This window comes from Amblyomma maculatum, chromosome 1 (genome assembly GCF_055883805.1).
Source record: "Amblyomma maculatum isolate TAMU_Amacu chromosome 1, ASM5588380v1, whole genome shotgun sequence".
Classification (NCBI taxonomy): domain Eukaryota; kingdom Metazoa; phylum Arthropoda; class Arachnida; order Ixodida; family Ixodidae; genus Amblyomma; species Amblyomma maculatum.
The window spans coordinates 343,919,345-343,944,959 of record NC_139344.1 but is presented as its reverse complement, the minus strand read 5'-3'; the positions used below and the strand labels follow the sequence as shown (position 1 = coordinate 343,944,959).

At 45.7% G+C, this 25,615-nt stretch overlaps 1 protein-coding gene across 1 annotated transcript; it reads right to left on the bottom strand.

Moving 5' to 3' along the window:
• Positions 1–1,270: 1,270 nt before the first annotated feature.
• Positions 1,271–24,394, bottom strand: LOC146207643 (solute carrier organic anion transporter family member 74D-like). The gene is made up of 10 exons (XM_084589374.1): positions 24,238–24,394; positions 22,342–23,202; positions 21,077–21,163; positions 10,923–11,114; positions 8,483–8,647; positions 6,706–6,901; positions 6,189–6,327; positions 5,619–5,803; positions 5,074–5,138; positions 1,271–3,327 (listed from the first exon to the last, which is right to left on the bottom strand). The coding sequence occupies exons 2-10, from the start codon at positions 23,066–23,068 to the stop codon at positions 2,912–2,914; spliced, it is 2,172 nt and encodes a 723-aa protein (XP_084445500.1). The 5' UTR covers positions 23,069–23,202; positions 24,238–24,394; the 3' UTR covers positions 1,271–2,911.
• Between the last annotated feature and the right edge of the window lie 1,221 nt (positions 24,395–25,615).

Sequence of the window (25,615 nt, the reverse complement as noted above, 5' to 3'; positions counted from 1 at the left end):
CTGTGGCTAACGTTTAGAAGAGGAAGACGAAGGAAGCGGAAGAGGAAATAATACTGATAATTAAAGTGAAAGTGCAACGAAATAGTTTTATCGGCACCCTTAAAGAACTTAATCATCGCCTTTGGTAGATGTCTGTAATTTGTAGTAGTTTTGAAATTGTGTCAGAGTTTGCCCTATTTTTCCGGGATATTTCGATTGTCTCAATCTTCTTTCATATTCTTTTTTTAAATTTAATTCAACTTGTCTTCAGCCTTAATTTTGTCGTTTTCACATTTCGATGAAATTCGACACCAAATTTAGGGGTTATTTTCGCTTCGTGGGTACAGACCATTTCCCCAGATTTACGCCAACAACGCAAGTGCGACAAAGAATTTGCTAGGAGGCTTTGAAGAGCTATATTCCAGGTGCCCTTACCCGGCGGAGTACTGTAGAGGAGCGTTCGTTGGCACATGGAACAAAATTTTGCTTCATGACAGTAACGATCTTGGGGCACACATTGATATTATTTGGTATGCCATTGTATTGCTATGACTTTTGTTTCTTGAATAAAAATTTTACAAGGGCTCAACGCTGCTGAACCAAATATTCAGCGAAAGCATTAGCTGTGGGCGACCGAGCGTTCTTCTTCTCTTTTTCTTCTTCCTCAGCCCCCATATAAAGCCCCGCTTTAACCAATCGATATGAACGTGTCTTAGTGGCCTATAGGGGTAAGGTAAATGCCTGGGTCCTAGCAGGATTCCGACATAACCGTCCCATGTGAAACGAGAGACCCAAGTTGGCAGCTCCTAGCTTGGGGTCGTCTACGGGGGTCGCCTAAAGGTCAAAGGTCAATAGTGGTCACCGCCGTTCCACGCTGAAGGCTCAAATTGCGAGCAGTATTAAAATAAAAGTATGGCAGAAGATATAGTGTGGTTAACCCAAATGCTACTTTGATGTTCTAGAATTCAGGGCTTCAATTCAGTATAGGTTTCCATTCGAGGCTCAGTATTTGAGATCGAGCTGATTTCAAGATAAAGATCGGCGAAACTGATGATCAGGGCATCATTGATGACGAACTATAAAACTTCGCGGCTCCTTGAATCGCCTTAAGAGGCAATATGATAGCGGTGTGTTTTGTAATTATCGCGCACAGATGGATGATGATGAAGACGATGACATGCAGCACACACCTCGAGAGACTGGCACTCAAGCAGGCGGGACGGTGGGCTGCGGTGATGGCGTAGTGCTCTCGTGGAGTTGCAAGCGAAGCTGATCTATTCATGTTGCCGCGAGTGGCCATAAAATGTTTTATTTCAAGGTCAAGGAGCACCAGACAAAGTCACATCGATGAAATCGCTGGCTGCGGGTTCTTATGCTTGTTCACTGAAACATAAGAGAGGATAGATGGGCCAATCCTACGGAAATGCACAGCATTGGGCTTTCATTCATTTTCATAGTAAAACATATTATAAGCACATTTCTTTACGTGCACCTTTTGCGCATTTTAGCATTCTTTGTACTCCTTTACTTTTGTACGCTTCTGTTTGTTGTCCCCTCGAGAGTAGGATCTTCTGACTGTCGCTGACGTGCACTCAGAAGGCGTTGCTGTCAGGCCCACTGGGCTAGCAGCATGTCTTCGTCACTTTGTGCGCCGCCCGTTAAAGGTGTCGCTTCCAATAGACCCACCAACAAACAGCGTACATTTCCTTTAAACCCTAAAAACAAGCTCCCACAGAACCACTTTGATGGAAGAGTGGCATCCATCGCTTGTCTCTAATAAACTCTGCTCCTCTTTTCAGTTATTTTTTCCTTTCCTTCCACCTTCGACGGTGGTCACGCGCCTGCATGTTCCCGAAGGAACCAGAGTCAGGATACGTTTTACTCCGCCCTCGACAGAATTTACACCGTTAGCGGTTGAAACCTTTTGGCTCCGTTGAGTGGCAGCCATTTCTGCCTCTGCCCGTAAAAGTGAAGGGCGAATCTCCATCTCAACTTATTAATACCTGGTACCCTTCCTTGCCATGTAGTCCGACAGCCTTGCTAAGTCATTTCGGAGTCTTCAGCGAACACCGGATGCCAGATATTTTTTTCGGACATGAGACATCTACTGTTAACAAGCCACGCTGCCACGCTGTAGACGGCTAAATTTGTGCCCTGCGTGGTTAGCGAAATAAAACCAAATTTTGTTTTCACTTCACAAGTGATTGACATCTAGCCTCCGGAAGTAGCCCTATTGCTCCCCTTGAAAAAAAAAATGAGTATGATAAGCAAATCAATAAAGATTTTGGCATTTTGAAAAGTATTTTTTTGCCCCTGCAGTCCGGAAGCAATTGCCATGTAGTCGTCATTGTGAAGGTTTCTGCTGGATCATACCTGATCTAAGCAAAACACAACGACAATAATTCGTAAGCGTTTCTTGGTCATTTTCAGACAATGTGTGCCTTTCAACATGAGGCAGAGGCGGAACTTCAGAACAGATAGTTGTAGCGCATCTTTAAGCAACTTGCTCACTTCTTAATCTAGAAACAGATGGGGTTTGACCGAATGGAGTTGCAACACTCACTCAATTTTACTCTTTTTCGTGATCCCGTCGAGCACTTCATGAATATCAAGAATTTAAAAGCTTATTTAAAAATATATCTCTGCCATCGAAGACTACTTCTGCATAGTTAAATTGCTTGTATAGACCTATTGTACTACCCGATTTTGCTAACTTGCAGTGGTTCTAGACTAAAAAAAAAGAAAAACAACAAAAAACAAGGGCGATTCGTGTTCGTTCCGCTTACGTAAAGAGAAGTTTTTCGCTGAATTATTATTTCGCCCCCTCAGCCAATAAGGACCAAGGTTAGCACAGAAGAACAATAGGGTTCCTTTGTTCTGACGGCCCAAGGCCGAAGAAGAGTCACGTGATAGCCACGATAAATAAGGGCATTCACTTCGTCACGTTGACTATCTGGTTAAAATTCTGAAACTCCCAGCTATCAATGCTCGTCGTTCTTGTCCTCGGGCGGTGCTCAGCGCCGGCACCAATCGCGTGTAACTCCTGCGCTTCTGTGCCAGCCTGTCTGAGGGGTTCCTGAACACCGTCTCCAGGCAATGCGCCCCCACGCCTGGCGTCAGCGTCCTCTTCATCTTCGTAGAAGTTTTTGATGCGCTTGCAGTGGTAAGCCATGCAGGCCTGGAATATGCAGCCAGTGAACAGCAGCGCCGTTGTGACTCCGTGTATGAGGTAGCGAAGTTTCTTGAGGTCGTACAGCCAGCAGGATCCACGCTCGCCGCACCGATCTTCCCAGACGATGCACGAGGCGTCCGTTAGTGCGCCGTAGATGAGCGGGTACGGTATGAAGGCTGTCAGGATAGAAAGCAATACGCAACGTAAATGTACTGCCCGGGTCCACATGCCAATGTTATCTCAAGATACGTTAGTGCTCACAACAGGATGGCCATGTGTGAAATCTTTGCTGGTGTGGTGTTCTCACCAACCTTACTTAAATATCGCGGTGTTTCTTCCAGGGTGCACCAAAACATACCGCGAGATTTTTCCTACTCGAGTTCACGCATTCAGAACATGCATTTTTTTTTTACGGTTTAATAGCAATAACTGCACAAGTGAGCTCCATGGTAAAGATGGCGTCATCAAATTTGCTACAGAAGGTTTAATGTAATATGTTTGTAATTCAGGGCTATCCTTATTGATCGATGATGGAAGCAGTACCCCAGTGTTGATGTTTACTCCTATTATCTTTTTTTCTTTAAAAACCGAGAAAAATACGGCAATGCGGTCATTGCAGGTGGATTGATTGAGGTAATTTAAAAAAAAAATTCGATTAGAAAAGATAAAGGAAACGAGGTCTGAGTGGTCAGTCGGTCTACGCTGGCCTAGAAAAAAAAGAAAAAAGCCTCCAAAAGGTAGCATTCAAACCGGCACAGAAGACAAAACGAGGAAAAGGAAACAGAACAGGAAAAGCAAAGAACAGCAACAAAACAATGGATATATAAAATGCCGGCAGAACCCTAAAGGCTAATCTCCCCTGCAGTCAGCAACAATGTCAACCTCTCAACCTCAACGGATATACAAAAAAAAAAAATGACAAAGTGTGTTGAGAGAGACAGATGTACAGAACAGAAAATCAGGAAAAAAAAGAAGAGACTGGAGTAAAATAGTAAGCAGATAGTCCACAAGAAAAAAAAGTTAAATAAAAATAAAATGGAGGGGAAACTAGAGCTTGAAAGTCTCCGACGGCATTGTAATGGTAGGTGCGCTGCATTATTCCTAGAATGTCGTACCAGCTCGCCCATCAGTCTACGCTTTTGGCGAATGACAGTGACGCCGAATATTTTGCGATATGGGACCGTTAGCGACATTGCATTAAAGTCTTGTGAATTCGGCCGATGAAGGGATATGCATATAAGAGCGCGGTACTGGCATAGTGTAATGGCGGGTGGCGCAGAATGTCTCATATATTATATGGAGGCACGTCACCATGAGCACACAATAAAAGAGCTTGCAAAACAAAGGAAGAGTAAATGAAAAACAAAAAAACAGCGATTATTCTGTTAAAGAAATTGATCAGTCGATGCCGCACACCCACAGAAAAGCAGCGCTCAAAAATGCAGCTGGTCATTTAGCGCTTGTTTGTAGGAGGCACCTGGGGTGCGTACGCATTAGCTTCTATCGGGTGGCAGCAGCATCAATGTTTTCGCCTCTGCACAAAAGCCAACCTTAACTTTATGCTTCAGGCCACCAGAAAAAAATCGGCAGGAGTTGAAAAAGAAATCCTCTCGAACATCGTCAATCCTCGCAGCGACGCATGAACAGCGGCAACTCGTATCGCGGAAAGACTTTCCAAAACAAGCACTAGACGGCTTTCAGTGGCGCCCCTATAGGCGGTGCACGGGGCGTATGCGATAGCTAAAATGTTCGCACAAATTGAAACTAGGAATTGGGAAATTTCCAAAACTGAACGAAAGCATTAATGGGTTACAACAAAGCCGCAACAATTGGAGTGCCGCAACTCACTAACTCGGCTTCTCGTTTAATTCTCGAGCATGCACAAAGCTAAAGCGCCCACAGAAACTGGTTCTTCCACTTACCGAAGGCATTCATCAGAGCTGACATCGTCAGCAGAGACAGGCTCTTGTCCCTGGGTTCTATGCATCTGCACAGCGAAACCAAAATGTTTGCTTACTGCCAAGATTGGGCAATTTTTTTTTTTCTATATAGCTAGAGATATGATCTTGACGCTCATAGCGTCAGACTCAGACTCAATGACCAACGTTCATATTGTGGTACAGCACTCACAGCTTTGAATCAATCCGGAAATTTGTGTATCTTAACCCGTCTTAAAGCATCATCACCATGCTTACTTTGTATACTGAAAAAACATAGGCATGTCTCATCTCTCCAATTGTCCTTGCCTAAGAATCAGAAAATCAGTCTGCAGGATCTTTGTTCTGTGTTAGACACGTTACCCCCTGGCCACTAAAGAAGGTTGATATGGCTTGGTTAAAGCGGGGTTTTGTATATGAGGGGTGGCAGTCTGCGCTATCGCGTGGTGCCCTTAAAGGCGAACCTTTAAGCGTTCTCCACAATGTTTGTGGTCTTAGTCCCGATAACTCAACAAGGTAATTGCACAAACCTCAGCATGATGAGAGTCGAACCGACATGAGTCGTCCCCAGTATGACTTGGATTACGAAGACCACAGCGGCGAAGATTACCATTGCGTCGAAGCAGTCCTGCTCGCATTTGCCGTTAATAACACTGCCTTGTGTAAACCTGTTCATACCATGTTCAGACTGCAGGCACAGGCATTCGTCGAAACCCTGCAAAATAGTAGAGGACGGAGATAAATAACTTTCACTGTTGGTCTAAAGATCTAATTTTTATGTCCTTATTCCTGTGTTATTAACTCTACATTTGCTGTACAACAAGTAACAGTATTTGCGCAGCAGAAAAGCCACGGGAAAAGAAAAAGAGCAAAGTCCAGTTTTCTGGAGTGCATCACTTTGGTCACCGTCATTGCTTGTAAACACTGAACTGCAGTTCTGCGATCTCTACGGTTATCGGCACTCTTGGACTCATATCTGTGCCAGGGAATGTACATGTGCTTGCTCGAGTTTTTGAGAATAGCACAGCCCATTGAAACATCACATCTCTCTCATTTGGACTTTTCCGACACTGGAAACAAAGCAACACTTGGTGACTCACCGTTTCGTTAGAGGCGCTGGTCGGACAGCCGGCAAAACATGCGGAGAAGTACTGCGTCCCTGTGACAGGATCGCACACTGGACGATGGACCCTCGTAGAACACTCGCAACCATCACTGCACTGGTTTTGAATGCTCAATCTGTGCATGTAAAAAAGAATAAGGATAGGAATCAAACTGTCCACATACTGTCAAAATTTGAAGTATAAACTGCGCGAAACTTTCATGTTGCTCTAGGGAAAACGAGTTAAAAATTTTACTGCTAAAGACGGTCGAAAGCTTGGTTTAATTTTATGTTTCAGCATTCCAAAGCGACTCGGGCTACGAGAGATGCTGTAATGGAGGGCTCCGAAAATTTCGACCAGCTGGGGTTCTTTACAGCTCACTGGCACCACACAATACACCGGTGCCTTGCTTTTTGCCTTCATCGAAAAGCAGCCTCCGTGGTCAAGATTCGATCCTGCGAACTCGGGTTCTGCAATACAGCGCCTTAAACATTGAGTGAAAATAGCCGCTCACCCACCAACAGCATCTGGAACGACCGGGTACTGTACTGAGCCGCAGTTGATGGCCATGAGTGAAGTGATGCCGACGGCAGCTATGATGCCGACGACCGTAGCATGGATGCCGACCACCCTTGGTGTCGGCCTGACCTTGTGCACGAATATGGCGCCCAGAATGATGCCGATGACGTTTGACAATATATATGTGGGCCCTGCGTGAATTCCCAGTGTAGAGGCACACGACTCAGCCATAGTAGATTACGAATCAGCCTTGCTCTTCTTGACGAAATGCAAAAGAAGGTAGATTTTGCTGCACGGTGACGCTCAGCGTCCATGCACCCTGCATGGCCTGAGTAAGCTGGCTGCACAGCCCTCCAACTTTTCGGTAATATTGTGAAGGGCAGCAGTAATATGATTGTACAAATCAAAGAGCGCTGTACTTTCATTGCTCGACCTCCTAAACCAAAGGCGGCAATGGGGCGGCGAATGCCACAACAGTAAGCGAACAGAATCAAAGCCACGCGTCTGAAGGCTGTTTTCATATAGTGGGACCGCGCTTACGTCTCACGCAGCGCCTCCTGCTGGAAGCTAGTTCTAGTACGTGTTCCATCCGCACCTGGCAGTACTCAACAGAAATGAGAGGTGCGACAATAAGTGTGGCTATGTCACGGCATCATTTCCCAGACGGATGGCATGCGTATGCGTACAGCGTGCTTGCAGCGTAGTGCAGCCTACAGCGATGTGTACCGGAGAGGTGAAATGAATGACAACGTGCGCACGCGCTTGCTTTCGCCTATTTAGTCTTTGGGATCGTGCACGGAACGCCGAACGACTATCTGTTCAACGTTGCCGTGATGTTGCTAAAAATTTGAGACTTGTGCATAATCTGTTAAGTACCCATCATTGCACACGGAAAGCTTAGTTCTCTTATTAGTTGTAATCGTAGTGGCAGCTCCAAGATGTGTGTACTACACTGAGACGGATAAACAGTTGCTCCCTAGCTGCGCACTTGTTCTTGATTGGCGCAGCTGAATTTGTTGTTGCGGTTGATGTGAAACGTCTTCTGTCGACCCCCCCCCCCCCCCTTCCCGAACAAAAAAAGGTTGTCGTGGTTTGACCCTGGCCATCATGGTGGACAATGTCCACCCAGATGACCTGGGGTAAGCCGGGCGTATGCCATGATATATGTGAATTACCTATAAGTGGACTGTTGCTTAGTTCCGTCTTGGACACACATAAGATCAGTCGTCGCAGAAGGTACATAATCGGGTTTGACAGCGTGAAGTAAAGCTTTCTCAATAAAAGATATTCTGAAGCACTAAAAAGCAGAGCGTTTACTGAGTATGTAACTCGTTCATAACGTCTCGCATCGATTTCATTTCCTCGCAGAGACTCGCTGCAGGGACATCAAAACACACAGAAAGTACTTTATTTTGTTGTCTGTTTTCGTTTCCTTTCTGTGACTGTATGTTTGGGTTGGAGTTGGGTGGGTGCTGAGAGTTCATGGCTGGAGTGATCAGTGTACTAGGAACTAACAATAATTCTTCCTATAAAAGCACCTCAAGTTACCCTGTTAAGATTAACGAAACTCTCATCCGAAATCTTAGCAAGCCTTACCTCTCTCATTATGCTAAGCAAGCTCGAAAGAAACTTGATGCTTATGTATGCTCATGCTTGTTTTTACGCCTTGATTTCGTAAAACAAGTAGAGGCGCTTGTTTTATTATGCGTTTCAAAGACCGGAAGCGTGTTCCTTGTGAACTGACGTCGAAATAAGCGGGGCTGCGAACTTACCAGCAAGAAGACTAGCCTTTGATGCAGTCTGGGAGAACTGATGCTGCGTGTAGCGTGGGAAGGAGATGTAATAGCCAGCGAAGGCGATGTAGCTGGCGATGCCTCCAAGAAGCCTGAAGACGTAGACGGGATTTCGGGCCAACCTTCCGATTCCTTCTAGGCCCTCTGAAAACAAGCAAACAACTAAGAGTCTTAAAACACAAACTATGGATGTTTAGGTAATTTCGCAAGAATTTGCACAGCAATGGAGTATCTTAAATTCCAGCTGGCTTAATTTCAACTTTCGGTTTATGCGAAGTTGTGATTTATTGCCGTCGACCTTTACAGCTCTGTGGTACTGAGAGCAGTAAAAACATCCCGCCTGAGACGTTTTAGTTAAAACTGGGCATAATCTGAAGTAATCTTTATTCCGCTTCTACTTTGACTTCTGTTGCGCGGGTACATCTGTATCTATAAGTGTTCTGATATGCGTCATGTATTTCAACATTTAAAGAAAAGTTCAACTGAAATCAATATTATTGGTGGTTTCTATGCAAGAGTATTTATGGGTGCGTAACCTTTACTTTCAACGTTATCAAACCGAAACTGGCAGGCTAGGAGATGTTGCTTGCTAAGAACCTGCTTTAATTCTCAGTGGTTGAGTTGCCCTGTTGTGTAACCTATGTTCACGTTTTCTTTTCTCAATGCGATAACAGAACATCACCCATACAGTCTAAAAAAGATGTATCCTGTATAAGTGAGGCAAAAATAAAGCAAAATGTAGACCTTTTCACCCGCCTCGACGAAATCGGTTTGACTGGGCTGTGAGGTGGGTTTGGTGGAGATAATCCTTAGCTTTTCTTGTGCTACGAGTACAGCCCTGTATCAACTATGGCAGCGAGCGCTACCACTTTTTGAGAATGCCAATTATCCTTTTCAAGCCCTGGTGCATACTTTCGGCACTAAAAATACTCTTCCCCACAGAGGTTTATTCCCATCTTACACAATATTTCTTTGACGTAATAATTCATCACAGAAGACCTTTGAACGCGTTGATAGGAGTCCTGAGGTTAAGTATAAGAAGATACGGGAACTTTGAGTAAAATCTTCGTAATTGCAACGCGGACGTTCGACATCTACGTAAAGAGCAGTAAAGGACGATGGAAAAAGCTCAAATAAACTTCACCAATCCAATCAACAGCGCAATATCAAAATGTGCAATGCTGGCACTCGACAACAAACAAAATCGCAGAGAAAAACGCGACATTTATCTTCTGAAACGCGTAAATTAAATTGAGCGCATGCTCCCGTAGCAGTAAGAGAACTCACGTGATCTCCCTTGCTCCTGGACGCTATGGGACGCAATGGCGGCTTCGCTCCATAGGTGAATTGCGCGCCCAATACGTTGACTCTGATAGGGAGTACGCTAGATAAGTTACTCCATTTTTACTCGCTTTCAAGGTGATTCGTGCTTACAGCGTACTTAATACGTTGCATTTCCGTTCGGGTTTTGCGAACGGTGCTGTCACTTGCGCCTGTGAAGTCCGCTGTACTACTCTTTTAACTAACTATCTCTCAGTTCACTCACGTAGACACTCGCGCGTATGGAAGCACACACACACACACACACACACACACACACACACACACACACACACACACACACACACACACACACACACACACACACACACACACACACACACACACACACACACACACACACACACACACACACACACACACACACACACACACACACACACACACACACACACACACACACACACACACACACACACACACACACACACACACACACACACGTACGCACACAAATCCGATGGTCCCACCCAACCGCATCGTTCTGCCCATTGGCGCTGATGGGGTGCTCCAAAAGAAGCCGACCCCGTAATGCGAAGAGGAGTTCCTGCGTGCTTTGTAACACGTTATACCTTTCTTGATCACCTTAGGTTACAGCAATGCGCTTCATGGGATACTACCAATACACATTTTTACGTGGATGCTCATCCAGAATATTTCATCGATACATGTCACATGGCGGTTTACAGCCATAACAACAGCAAGGACGGGTGCATTGTCGTCGATATTATATTCCACACGGCAGCAAGTCCAGGTTCTTTAGGCGTCAATCAACCGCAAAATCTGACTATATAATTGCTTCTGAGCCCTTTGAAAATACGTTTGGGCTACCATGAATGATTAGATTTGCCTCCATTGCCATGTTTTTGCCGCAGTTATCAGCTGAACATAACATTTACTGCGCACTTCTTACATCTCTGCTGCTGCTGAGCCACATCAGAAGTGGTGACCAACCTAGGGTGCCTCGATGCCAGTTACGCCGTTCTCACTGGCATCGAGGCACCCTAGCATGACCCTCTTATGAGCGCCACCTAAAAAGCAAGTGGGAACATGGTAGCCAAAAGAACATGCACTATACCTCTGATCTCTGTTGCGAGGCTCTTTTCCTTGGAGATCGCCTCCTCCTTGTTCGCTTCCGACTTGGAGCGGATCTTCTTCGGAAAGAAGAGCATGGGCAGCGTGCTCACGACGATGCCCAGACCTACGAAGATGTAGCCGAACCACCAGGCTCCAATCCATCGAGGGTCATTAGGTTGTATAGGGACCTCTCCTGAAAGCCGCTCAAAAAGAAAAACCAGTGGCCAGTTTAGGGCAAGTTTAGCGCGATAAGTTTTGAGGACAAGTTTCCCAGTTTTGAGAAAATAAAAATGAAGGAGTGGGAGGTAGAGAGAGAGGGAGAAAGCTGAAAGGCAGTTCATTGCCGCGCCGTTCGAGTGCCAAGTCCAGATACATGGTTCACCCCGAGCGCAGACTCCCCAACTGCTGTTGCAGAATGACACTTTGTAAACGTTGCCTAATTTTTATGGGGGGCCCGGCAAAAATGACTCATTCTCTCCTAGCCTGCCCCCGCTCTCCCCCCCCCCCCCCCCATCGATCTAGAAATAGAAACATTAATAAAACGACTAGCGCATTTAACACGGACACGGACATAGAAGAAGACAGGACTGTGTCTGTGTCCGTATTAAATGCGCTAGTCTTTTTATTCATGTTGACACACCAACTAGTCCAGTTTTCTGCCTTGAAAGAAATAAAAACACTCAGGTAATAGAGCACGCATCACTCAGGCATTTCCACCAACACACACCGAACGCGTCGGGCAATAATTCGGCGAACATGACGTGGGCCCAACTGAAGACCACCTTGTTTCCTAATCTTACGTGTTACCCGTCAGAGATTAAGAATTATTCTAATGATATATTGGCCCTAATTTGTTTCGGCTCTTTCTAGTTCTTTATTTTGTTCTGCTATAGCATTGTAGTAGTGCTTTGTGACGTCATGACAGAGAACCAAGCGAAGATGCCTTTTATCGGCTTCTTCATCGAAGGCGGACCTGACCAATGGCAAGAAATCGAAAGAACGGATCGCAGAAGAGTCGCTGACGGGTGCATTTAGTGTATGGCAGCACTGCCTTCTCAAGCTTCCCGCGAGAATCTTGACATGACAGTTCCACCGTGCACATGTAAGAATGGGGCAGCATGAAAGAAGAACACGACGTAAAACAACCTACAAAAAAACAGCGCAGTCACAAAGAGAATGACAACAGAGTATACCGCGGAGGATTCCAGCTCGACGGCAGAACATGGCAGTATGCTGAAGCGTTGCTCAATGTGTGTACATAGCAGAATTGGTAGTTATGCAGTCATTGGTTGCCTGGTTTTATTTGTACTGTTTTATCTGCATTATGCAAGCAGAACCTGAGCAACCCCAGGTAAGTAAAACCTAACATGAATAAAGCAACGCGGTTGCAGATTTGCCTGATGGCGAAACGAAGAAACGGCAGACTGACAACTAACGTCTATGTAGCGAAACGTGCACAATATACAGTGGCAGGTGTTATCAGATGCAGTCAGAGTCACATGTTCTTCTAAAAAAGCAAGTTCACTCCCGTAGAACGGTTTTGACGCGTCACTTACACACTCTAAGCCCTTTATTTTTTATTTTTTTTTTCGAAAAGTTTGCCACAAGGCATAAGTTGAGAAAGGGGGAATGGGATGCAGGAGATAGAAAGTTCAAAGAAGGAGTGAAGTCCAGTTGCGCTTATGTATTCGAGAAGGTTGGCAGTGTAGCGATTGTCCATTGTCCATTTCTCATAATTACAATCGCGATTTCACCGCAAGCCCACCTTCATGATTATCCGTTGCCTAATGTCAGTCGTTGATGGACACGTCCACAACAAGTGACGCACATCGCAGACGTCGGGTGCAGTGTTACAGTGAGGGCACCTGTCAGTCACTGGTAGATCTTTATCCCGCCATCAATGTTGAACAGATGGGGTCAGAGCCGCCCCTGCCCGGATCCGGCGCACTGTTACCTCCTCCTGCCGAGTAAGACTACGAGGAAGAGAGGGTGCGAACACGGAGGAATGAGAGCGCGTGTTCGCTGGCGCAGAACTTGCGAATCGGAAACGTGGGACAGGAACGGATCTGGGGAAGAGGGGAAGGTGGTGGATCGCCTGATGTGTTTATGTGCGTCATAGCATCCGCTTGAATATTATGTGCATCGCGAGCATGGCCGCGAATCCAGTGTATGCGCACCCCTTTATTTTTAGTAAGCCCCGCCGTGATAGTGCAGTGGTTAGAGCGCTCGACTATACTGTGCCCAGGGATGCGGGGTCCAATCCTGGCTGCGGCGACCGCTTTTCTAATAGAGCAAGGCATCTGCGCCCTGTGCGATTTCAGTGCACGTTAAAGAACCCCAGGTGGTCGACATTTTCTGGAGCACTCCACTACGACGTCATCTCTCGTAGCCTGAGTTGCTTTAGGACGTTAAATCCCACAAACCAAGCAAACATTCTATTCATAAAGAGGGCTTGCTTCAAGCCGCGGCGCTACGCAGTCTGCCAGGACTTGTATCTAGTATCTAAAATCGCGGGTTCAAACAGGCGATGTATGCATCACTGGTAGGCCACATCCAATTCAGCGCTAACCAGGACGCTCGCGGTGGTGGTGACGGTGGCCAGGACACTTACTTCATTCGCATGGGGCTGTGTATATCCAGGTAATTTTTTTCTTTCCTTTATTTTTCTGCGACCATTTACAGAACGATTCTCCACATAAACAAAATCCGTCATCAGATTCCGCTTAATGTCCCGCCACTTAGTAATATGTATTTATATGGGCTGTGACTGAGTTTGCCTATGCATCTAATTATGATGCACGATTTACTTACATTAATACGTAGCAGCGCCAATGGCATCTCCTAGCTGTGGCTACGAATCGAATAGCCGAGGTGCTCTGTACAATACGAATTCGAGCTAATAGCTCAGTGGCCTTCGAACTTTTGCGACGAAGCCTTTTTAAATTGGTCCTTGTTCATGAATTTACGAACATGAAGGTAACCCTCCCTGCAGGAATGCACTGAAGCTTTAGCCTTCGGCCGCTACCCATAACAAGGATTTATGTGGGGCTCCCCTGAATTCAGTGCGTCTTCAAACACTAGCATCACATCGCAAAGCCGCCCTATATTTATATATTAATTCAGCATCGGTATTTATTGGTATATGCTTAAATTAATGCATAATCAGTTCTTTATGAATATACGCATACAGCGTGTGTTATTAACGAGGACTGGAAATAGTTTGAAAAAAAAAAAAAACAGGCCTCTCTGAGTGAAAAGGACTATTTCTTCGCTAAAGGTGTCAGAGGACAGAACGGACCTGGAAAAACATGCTAGATTTGCCAATTCATAAGCTGGGTAAATAAAACTTGATTGTGAAATTTAGCTCTTACACTTAGACGCCACATCGTAATTAAAGATGCGTGCGCCTGAGTTTTGGTAAAACTTTATTTTACCAAACCAAACTCAGTAGCACGCATCGGGTATCTTACTTTTCTCTAACTCCGCCGGAGTGGCACAGTGGTTACGGCGTTCGAATACTGTTCCAAAGGATGCGGGATTGAATCCCGGCCTTGGCGGCCGCTTTTCGATGAAGGTTAAAAGCAAGGCGTCCATGTGCTGTGCGATGTCAGTGCACGTTAAAGAACCCCAGGTGGTCGAAATTTCAGGAGTCCTCCATTACGGCCTCTCTTATAGCCTGAATCACTTTGGTACGTTAAACCGCACAAACCAAGCAAAACCTTACTTTCCTTTATATTCTGAACGACGTGATCTATCTAGGTGAAACAGAGTCAAAAATTTTAGTTTCCATGCGTCGACAACCGTTGCTCGCAAGCCGAAGACCGCACGCAGTCTTCACTTGCAGACGCGCACCACTCGGTGACGCGTCTGTCAATGGCCCTTTCTTCTCCGGAGCCGGTTTACGTCTTCTCATATATTCTACGGTGCCATCCATTCCCAAAATAAAGCAGCGTTTATGTATATATCCTGAAGATCGCAGCCGGAGAACAACTTCGTCTCTTATCAACACAACTCACGCACGAAATGAACAGAAGTATTATGATATAGCCAGACGTCTCGCACATTTCGTCAGTCTCCTGCATGGCCCAACAAAGGATATTTCGCAATGATTCACAGCTTCCAAAGGAAGCGGGCATTCGAGGCGAAAGGGCAGCTGTCCTGTCGTCTGGGCAAACAAGTTACACGAGCAGCCCCCGCACGACTTCCGCTTTTGCAAGTAGATCAACACCGCTTCACAGAACGACGTCGGAAGGTCATCGCGCTGTCGCTGGCTGCTCGAAAGAACCGCATGAAATGCTACGTAACAAAGGAGGCTTCTTCGGCGGCGACGGCAATGCGAATAAAGTAGGATGTCACATCACTCGGGTAACATTTGCACTGGCAATACCACGAAACCTTAGCGTTTATTTTCGATATCTGTCAGAACTAACACAAATGTAAATATTATGTACCATACACAGCCAGTTCTCTGTGCGGTATAGGCTTTAACAAACTATATCGATGGCAGAAAGTGAAGATGCAAGCAGCTCGCAGCAAATATTATCAAGATCCAGCGATGGGAAAAAAACCGTTCATTTTTGCGCTATCAAGAAAGAAGGGAAGTGTCCCGTCAAACTACTCTTAAACAATGTCCGGTGACTGGGCAAGTAGTTTGCATTAAAAAAAAAAAAAACACTTCCTATTGAGCACATGCACTCCATAAACCTCTACAACTGCAGGCCGGCCACAGAAGTTAGCCGAATTAACGTACTGTTATGTCAGTTCACCCACCACAGATTTAGCTGCTGTAGCGATTAATAACTTACAGACACTTCTCAATAAAGCGCTTTCATTGGCTGCTGTGTGATGTTTTCCTAGGACGTTTAGGTAGTTTAGTTTTCTAGTGGCTTAGTTGCACGTTAATGCTGAATCAATGTATTTATTTCATATACACTTCGAGTCCAGGCCTGTTGAAGACTGAGGTATTAGGGCAAGAAAGCATTTCACAGAGTCCGTGAGCGGTCGAAGCGTACTCCGACGAGTTTAAACTACTGCTACGACACCGTAAAGGATGGCAAAGGTTATGGGGGAAAGAGAAAGATACAAGGTTCTCAATGCGGATTTTCAGAAAATAGCAAGGAGAGATAAGAATGCCTTCCTGAATATGCAGTGCCAAGCAGTTCAGGACAACAGCCAATTAAGGAACACAAGAGCTCTGTATAAGACAATCAAAGATATCAAAGGAAGCTTCTGTGCTAAGCTGGGCGTGATAAAGGACAAACGAGGCAAGGACCTCACTGAAGCCTCAGAGATAAAGAAGAGGTGGCAGGAATACACAGAAGAACTGTACAAGAAGGACCCGAATGTGCAAACCCAACATAAGGCGGTTGTGATTACTGATCTCGAGCCGGGCATCCTGAAGAGTGAAGTTGAATGGGCCTTCACCAGCCTTGCTAAGAACAAAGCTAGCGGAATTGATGGCATTCCAGCTGAGTTGCTTCAAAACCTCAACCATGACGCTGTTAACATTCTGCCTACGTTATGTCAGAAGATTTGGACAACCCTGCAGTGGCCACAGGATTGGAGGAGGTCAGTTTACATCCCCATTCCAAAGAAAGGCAGTGCCAAAGATTGTTCCAGCTATCGCACGATCGCGCTTATTTCGCATGCTAGCAAGGTGATGTCGAAAATCCTCCAAGGTAGGCTGCAGCAGTATGTGGATCGGGAGCTTCCGGACGTGCAAGCTGGGTTTCGCAAGGGCAGAGGAACTAGAGACCAAATTGCCAACCTTCGCTGGATCATGGAAAAAGCAAGAGAGTTCCAGAAACCCATCTACTTCTGCTTTATTGATTATGCGAAAGCGTTTGACTGCGTAGATCACAGCAGATTGTAGCAAGCTCTCCAAGAGATGGGAGTTCCAATTCACCTCATCTGTCTCCTCAGGAACCTGTATGAAGGACAAGAGGCCACAGTCAGAACTGGGCATGGTCTTACTGATTGGTTTCCGATTGAGAAAGGAGTGAGGCAAGGCTGCACACTGTCGCCCTGCCTATTTAACCTATATGCAGAGTGCATCATGAGGAAGGCCGGTCTGGACGAGTCTTCAGCTGGAGTGAAGATTGCTGGAAAACGTATCAACAACCTTAGATATGCGGATAATACCACTTTAATGGCAGAAAGTGAAGTGGAACTCAAGAGACTTCTGATGCGCGTACAAGAAGAGAGTGAGAAGTTGGGGCTTAAACTGAACATTAAAAAGACAAAGATCATGGCGTCTTGCCCTATCAAGTCCTGGAGCATCAATGGACAAGAAGTGGAAGCTGTGACAGATTTTCTGTTCTTGGGCGCCAAGATTACCTCGGAAGGAGACTGCAGCCATGAAATTAGGAGACGCCTGCTTCTGGGAAAGAGAGCAATGGTTAGCCTTGACCGCCTAGTAAAGAGCAGAGACATTAGTCTGCCAACCAAGATCCGTATAACCCGTGCTATGGTCTTTCCAGTTGTGATGTATGGATGCGAGAGTTGGACTGTGAAAAAGGCTGACCGCCGAAGAATTGACGCGTTTGAATTGTGGTGCTGGCGAAGACTCTTGAGAGTTCCTTGGACTGCCAGAAAATCAAATCAGTCGATATTGTCGACCATAAACCCTGACTGCTCATTGGAGGGTCAAATTCTAAAGTTAAAGCTCAGCTACTTTGGTCATCTGATGAGAAGAGAGGAGTCGCTGGAGAAAGATTTGATGTTGGGAAAGGTTGAGGGTCAGCGGAGTAGGGGTAGGCAGCGAACGCGATGGTTAGATGGCATCCTCGAGGCACTGCAGATGAAGTTATGTGATGTTAGGAAGATAGTGAGAGACCGGAAAGCGTGGCGTGGCATGGTCCATAGGGTCACGAAGAGTCGGACACGACTGAACGACTGAACTGAACTGACGACACCGTAAATATGCAGCATTGTTGTCGCTATTGCTAAAGAAAATGAGCATGTGACAGATCCCGTCTTAAATAAGTGGTCATAAATCCCGACAGTTATTTTGACAAAATTACGTGCTGCAACGCTACAACGCTGCTTTGCACGGTAATCATATCTCTCTGCTAGAGAAACGGAGGTCTCAAGTGGTGACAGATGCGGGGCACTTCGCACACTGCCGGCCGAAGCGGTGTCATTCAGCTGATCATTAAATAGTCAATTTTTTAGTGGAAATGACGTGAATAAATTTTTAAAGCAACTGCGCAGAGGTGGGTTCCTTCTTGCACACTGACCGAGATCATTGCCACTTGAGCTTCGGGTGGTGTTTTATGCTTTTCCCGCGTAGTTTTGTTGACCCTTACGTGAGCAGATCATGGTATGCATGGTTAAAATTGTTTTCTCAGTCATTTGAAATTACTGCTGAAGTTGCCCAAGGCGCGTCACAACGCGCAACGCTGCGCGCGGCAGCAGAAACATTTAGTTTTGGGCATCAACGCCTTCATTATTTGACACCTCTCCAGTTTCGGACGAACATTCCTAGCTCTGGGTAGGTACTGCTCGACAGAGAAGTCAGTATATTTTCTATCCCGACAGCAATCAGACTTCGTTAGCTTCACAAGTGATAAGCTCAAGAACATAAAATTTAATTAGTACCAGTACTTCGGCCGCAACTCACGGTGTTCTCCAACTTCATACAGTTGAAATATTGCTCGATGAAACGCATGTTTCACACACAACAATGACTCCTCACTTATTTACACATTGGCAAATTGTTTAACCAAGCTTCCTTCAGCTAATTTTTCTGGTAGGAAGGGGAGCGTGCGTCGGGTTGCGTCGTCTATACAAAGCATTAATGGCCATGCCAACAGCTTAAATAAACTAAAGCAACAGCGACAATGCAAGATGCAAGTGTGTGATGATGGCACACGTAAAAAAGGAAAACTTCTGAGAAAACTGTGACGTTTAGCTTGTAAAACGCATAAATTCAATCCAGTGCCTGCTTCAGCAGCAATAAGGGGAGTCACGTGATCCCACTTGCTCCTATCGACCCTAGCGCCGCCCGCTCCAGTGGTGAAGCTCGCGCCCAATATACCGTGTGGTGCTCGAAGAGAGCATTCATTGCTGGCATGGCTGTAATCCTTCACTGATTATATATTGATCTCAGTTTAAAGTTTTCTTGGACCGCCTGCAGACTTTCGGGCATACATTAGGGCATATGACGTAAACCGCATGCGTTAATGCGTCCCTGTCTACCTGCGCCTCTTCAGATCTCCCTGTCTGAAGATCAAGGTTACGGATAAAAAAGAATGTTTTTGACACGACATAAAAGATTATGCGAGGTGCAACACAATTTTATGCCCCTGTGACCTTGCTTTTTTTCTTTGTTTTATACATAGAATGTTTGTGCGCGTGCGTCAAGTGCGCTAACATCACTAACTTCTTTAATTTTTGCCCATATCTGCTCACACGCTGCAGAACCACTCGCCAAATGGCTTCCATCACGCAGTAATGCCCTTGGCCAAAAAACATTCAAATCTGCTAAAAAATTCTCCAATGTCCGGAACTGTCGGTTAACACAGCGGTGAACTCACATGACGTAATGTAAAATGTTGTGCCTAAATGCCAACTTCTGATTTTCATGTTGAAAATCTTTAATTGATAATCACATCACATCCTTTAGAAGCCACTCGTTCCGGTACCTAAATCTGTTTTTCTTTTCCTGCAAAAATAATGACTAGAAGTTTTTTTAAATAAGAAAAATTGAAATTGAACTTCAACCGAACAATGACGTCGTGACCTACCATCTTATGACTCACGGATACTGTCACAAAACGTATTGTGTGCGCGTTGATTGGCTAAGTGCCGGCTAAAACAGAAAAATCGAGATTCAGTTCTTCAGAAATGGAGGGGGGGGGGGGGGGGGGGAAATAGAGACGAGAGTGCTAATCGTTGCACAGATGCAAGATTTCCCATAAATTCTCCTTGGCTGAATCCGCAAAAGGAAATTTTCGGACTCGGTTTTGCCTACAAAATAAGAAACGTAACCCATCTGCGATGTTTGGCTCATAGGGCCAGAATGTTGCGAAATGACATGAAAATTTCAGCACAAATAAACTGTGGAGAGAAAAATAAAAACGCTGGGGTTGGCCTTTAAACGAGTGATTAAATGCGCTGTGCTATTGCAACAAGGCCTGAGTTAATATTTGCTACATGCCGAAGGGAAAATTTAAAGGAAAGACATATGTAAAAGCTATTTTCATTTGTTCGTTTGTTTGTTTCGGAGTTAATATTCATTCAATAGCTGCCATAAAACAACTGAAGAACGGCAAAAGGGCACTATGTGTCTATGCGCAATTGAGGAGATCCACTCATCCAAGAAGAAAATAAGGATACGAATCCAAATACACTGGGCACAAGCGATGTTGAGAACGCTAAGAGAAAATGTGGCCACCTTATACACCAAGTTATGCAAGCCCCCTTCCCCCCCCCCTCCCTCTCTTCCTGACCCACTTTTGATGCTCGATCTGTTCCCCTATCTTAGCGGCCTATTTAAAAAAAAAGTACATGTGCCCCGAATCATTGCACATTTTCCCCGTCCCTCATAACGTAACGAGATTGAAGGATGAACCCCTTAGAAGGATAAGGGCTGAGGCGGCCATTATTCCCGTATTCCGTTGGTCACGTGCCGATGGGGTTCCCAAGAAGACACAGGACCCATCACCTGCCCGGAGGGGTTCCACACCGGCTGCGGAGGTGGAGGTTTGCCATTGTTGTGGACTTGTGCAGGGACAAGGGCGTCAAGGAAACAGATTCTACTGGAAGCGGGACTAATGGCGTTAAAACAGGATTTTTTCAAGTGGTCGACTCACAACTATAGGAGCAGACGCCTTCTCCGGTTTCTGCAAAAAATTACTTTACACGATTTCCTATATTATGACTTATAGAACATTTGCAAAAAAAAAAAAAAAAAAAAATAGTACAGAAGCTTGGCCCAGTTTACAGCTCAATCATACTGGAAGGAATTACAGCAGTAAATAACGATGGTTGGGTTATATGAACGGAAACGCAGCTTACTAATGCATTTGTTTGCCACTGCAGATCCCGTGGTGTTTCAGCAGCTGTTGTAGCAGTAGCTAGATGCAACAAAAAGGTCCAACTTTCGCCTTGTAATGATCATGCCTACTCATCGATCTAGGAGTGTCGACTTACCCGTTATTTCCTCCGGGTAACTCAAACTGAGCGATGCCAGTGAGAATCCTAGGACAGGTCCCAATAGACGGAAGACGTATAGAGATCCTGAAATCAATAAAACAAGCAGGTCCATTTCAGATATGCATTCAGAAAGTTGATTGTAGGTTATAATGCTTGAAGACAAAAGTGTATACGTCTTCGTCTTTTGCAACTCGAAGTGAAATAATTTTAGTATTTTCAATTTAAATAGCCACATGTTTAGATAATATTTGCAGCGTTCTGCAAAGTCGACAAATGTTTCAGCATATAAATCTTTAAAGCCGCAAAATGGACACGCTATATATGATAATTTTTGGGGGCGAATCATCAAGTATAACACAGCCAAAGGTTTTAAGTTCCCGCGTGCCCGGTACCCCCTTTAATTTGGGAACGCAGCAGTGGCCCATAAAGCACATTCTCCACTCCGACTGCTTTAATACAAATTATTATTGAACTTAAACACGTTTGTTCCATATTGTAATGCACCAGAGGAACTGTCCGGAAGGGTTATATTTGTGGAAATATGAGTGCTCAGAAAATAAATCTGATGTCACTCTGCTGACTGCTTAGTTTACGTGATTATTTTTCCAAGACGTGTAATTTGCGCTGCGCGCGAATGGCGTAATAAAATACCTTGTACATGACACCTGCGAAATGGCAGGCATAAACGAAAGATCCACGTAAAAATAAAATGAAAATTAGATTCATTTGCGGACAAACAGTCTCGCACTTATATAGGCAGATGAGGTTGTCAGTCACAGACAAGCAATAATAAAGATGATAATTATTAAACGAGAAGCTTTCTGACATTAATGGAACGAGTGTTTTTACCAGCCAGGCCTGAAAGTACATGCAGCAAGTCGCACTGCGAGTAACAATTCCCCTGTAATATCAAAAGAATTGCGATTCTTCAAAACTGCTGCAAAAATTAAATCACGCCTCGTTTATCAAACGTGTAAATAGCACTAAAAAACCAGTTCATCAAAGCAACGCATCCGCTACGGACCTCTGTGATGACTTCCAAACAAAATGCATTCCGCTAGTCTACATCTCTGACTTCTCCTCTGCGTAACTGCTTCCTTGCCGATTACCTCTTCTATTTCTGCTGCGCCAGCAGTGCCTTTCAAACGACGTGGTCTAGTAGAAAATGGCGAGGCGCGGACAGCTCCGGAGCAGTTACTCAAAAGGAACAGGTGCACTTCATTGAACACCAAACAGGAACGCAGCACAGAAATGAAGCTCACCAAAGTAAACAGCAGAATGTTTCTTCTTAACATTGTCATCCATGTAAGTCGTTCCGATGACGTAGTAGGCCGTACTGCCGAGACCGTTGAGAAAGTTCCCCAAGAAAAAGAAGAGTAGAGGTCCGAGTGACGCGGCGTCTTCTTTGGTTGCCTGGCAACTAGCCGCCGCAGCCTCCTCATCCGAAGTACCGCAGAACTGCATCGTCTCAGACGTTACGCCAGCGACCTTCTGCACATCAACAAGCAAGTGCTTGCCTGGTCCGTATACAAGGTACGGGAGTATGCTAGAGACGACCCCCAGCAGCGAAAACAGCATCCCTCCCGACACCCAATTGGGCTTGCTGGTGCGCCTCAGGCAGACCATCATGAAGACATTGGCCACTATAGGACTCAGGTCATCGGCGATCATGATTATCCCGGTGGCCCGGCTCGATAGAGAGAATCGTCTCTCAACTGTGGACAGGGTGCCCACGAGGTAAGTACGGTAGGCACCCTGGAAGATGCCCAGCAGTCCGAAGACAAGGGCATAATAACGAGACGTTGCGAACTTCTGCAACCAGTCCGGTCGGTAGTTTCCCACACCACAGAGGTAGTCGTTGTCATCCTCGAAATCTTGCTCTGCCGATGCGTCTTTCGGCTGCTGTGGTGGAATCGCTCCGTCGGGGGCGACTTTCTCGAATTCGCTGCCTCCGCCATCGGCGTCGGGCTTCAGCTTCTGGGCATTCATGGGACGTGGCTTCTATGAGCGGCCGCTCCGTCCCCGTTTATCTCGTCCGCGCCGCGTTGGTCTCTTTCTTTGTCAGCATCGGCGTCCGCCCGTGCCGGTGAAAGCAGTTTATTTCGTCACTGCCGCCAGTCGACCTAGAACGCAAGACGGCGTAGTGGTTGATTTCTGTGGTCGTCCATGCATGGAGAACTATGAATGTAGTATCAAGACCCCGTGATTTATTTTTATAGGCAAAGATGGCAGTCTCCATAAGCTAATCAGTCTATCAACTCTCAATTAAAGCTCAAAAAGCAACCTCTCCTTAAATTTCTCTCTACGTAATTGTTATTTAATCATCGCAAATTTTATTCAACTTTAGTTTTAACATTTAACCATTTACCAAGCAAGCGAGTCCCATTGAGGGAAACAAGGCCTGCTGAATGTTTCTAGTAATGTGGCTAGTCTTGCGTTATACAATATAATATTTCTTTTTAAATATGGGTTCTGGTTCTTTCATGCACGATGGAACCAATCTATTCATAATGTCGGAAAACAGTAACCTGCGAAAAAAAAAAAAGCACTTTATATTTAGGCTCTATCATACCGGTGATATCACTGTCAGAACATTCCAACGCAGAATAAAAGGTATTATGTGTGTCGGACACGTAACGTTGTTTGCGTCTGAAGTAATTAAAAGAAAACACTAAATCAAGTCAAGGACTTCGCACGTGAGTACACTACCTTTCGAACTGGCTCCAATGTGATCATAGCGTTTTTCTGGACCAATACGTGTTCTGAACATGCCGTGCGCCACCTATCTAATAAGTATAAGCCCTAATAACACCGTAACAGCAGCGTCCTTTGAGGTATTTGCATTTTCTCACACTATGTGCACAACAAGAAGACCAAAAATTGCAGTATATCTGTCAGCTTTCATTAGTACAGACACAGCCTACTGAGCTGTTAGCAGACAAGCACAAACACATCCCACCAAGACGAAGCTGCGCAGAAGTGTTCGGGGAATGCACAGGTCACACTCGAAGCAGATAAAAGGTATAAGTGCCGAGAAAAGGCGAGATCCTGGGCTCCAAGCATTTGCCATTTTGCAGATAAGTCACAGTTTTCGATAGGAAGTTTTTCCGGTAATAAAATCAAGGTTTGCCAAACGAGACACTAGTCCGCTCACTTACCTCCATTCCTCTCGCCGGTACAATACGCCGGTGGCGTGTCAACACATTTTCACAACCTTCTCACGTGATAGTCGCGCCCTCGAAATCGAAGCTGGCGCAGAAGTTCGCTCCTGTCTGCGGCCTAGGCATCGGCTTCTTTGCTTGCTCTATATTCCTTTTTCCGTTATCGCGGATGCTGTCTCCTTGCCGCCTGCGCAGATAAAGCGGAGTGATTGTAGATATGGTTTTCAAGTATTCTGGCGGCAGTCCACTTGCCCTGTGCCCGACACGCAATGTACGCTTATCGCGGCGCTAAGGACCGAGCAGCACAGTTCTGAGAAGCTCCTCCGGTGTGCCTTCTGCCGTGAGGTGGAAAACAAACAATTTTGGTTTGTACGAGTGCATGATTTGTCTCATCTTCCCTCTGGCCATGACTTGCTTGGCAAGCAACATAGTTCCGTCTTGTTATTGATAGTGAATCCGTTCTCCCAGAATTTTGTATGGCTTCTACCGAGGTGCTTTTTTTTTTTTTTTTCTATCCACCATGCGCTTGATCAGTGGGTTTCTTTTCGCATCGCTGCTACGATATTTTCCGCTACAAGAGCCGCGTATTCACAACTGTACGAGAAGCGAATGCGAGAACTAATAAATTCTTTATGTTCATTGCAGGATAATTTATGTTGCTTGGGCTAATACGATGCAATCACAGATATCTTGCCACCGTCAGTCAAAAGCTGCCTCCAAAGGTGTCGCTATATCCGCGCCCAACTCTAGGAGACGAGCTTGCAGCAGCGAATGGCAATTAACAGTCGCTTCTAATTTGAACTTTACGCAGCAAAAATGACCGCGCTAACCGAAGGGGACAAACATGTAGTCGGAGCCGCGCGCACTGGCCGTAGAACACTGACACAGAAGCCGTCTGACCTATGGGGATTATATGTTCCAAAGCAGGCGGTCGCCCTGCTCGCCCCTCACGAAGCGAAGCTCTCCCGAGAACTGTTGTCAATCATCGTCACTTCGCTTACGCCTGTTTCGTCATCCCGTCACCCTTGAGTTAATTTCAAATGACATTCGGACCTTTTGTGTGAGCAAGAGATCGAAAGCGGGAAGCAAACGGACAGACCGCCACTGAAACGTGCAGCCCCAATTGGGCGCGTATAATGTTTTCCTTGTGATTCCCTAGTTTCTGCCAGGGGACGAAAAAAGCAGGCGGTGAAACGCACGCACCTTCTATGTATGCTCTAGTCCAGGGCCCGAACGGAGTCTCGTCGCCGGAGTGTGCGGCGCTGACGCTTCAGAGTCGGGGGGGGGGGGGGGGGGGGGAGCCTGATTCGGCTGGATGATTTCTGTCATCGCCACCAATTGGCGGGGCCTGTGACCTGTGTCGTCTAGACGGGCT

Bases quoted from the DNA above. Each gene is read 5' to 3' on its own strand.
- LOC146207643 (XM_084589374.1), bottom strand. From the start codon at position 23,068: ATGAATGCCCAGAAGCTGAAGCCCGACGCCGATGGCGGAGGCAGCGAA. The intron at 11,115-21,076 runs GTAAGTCGACAC...AGCGGCTTTCAG, and splicing joins TTACCCGGAGGAAATAACGG to GAGAGGTCCCTATACAACCT. The intron at 5,139-5,618 runs GTTTGTGCAATT...TTCGCTGTGCAG, and splicing joins TCGACTCTCATCATGCTGAG to ATGCATAGAACCCAGGGACA.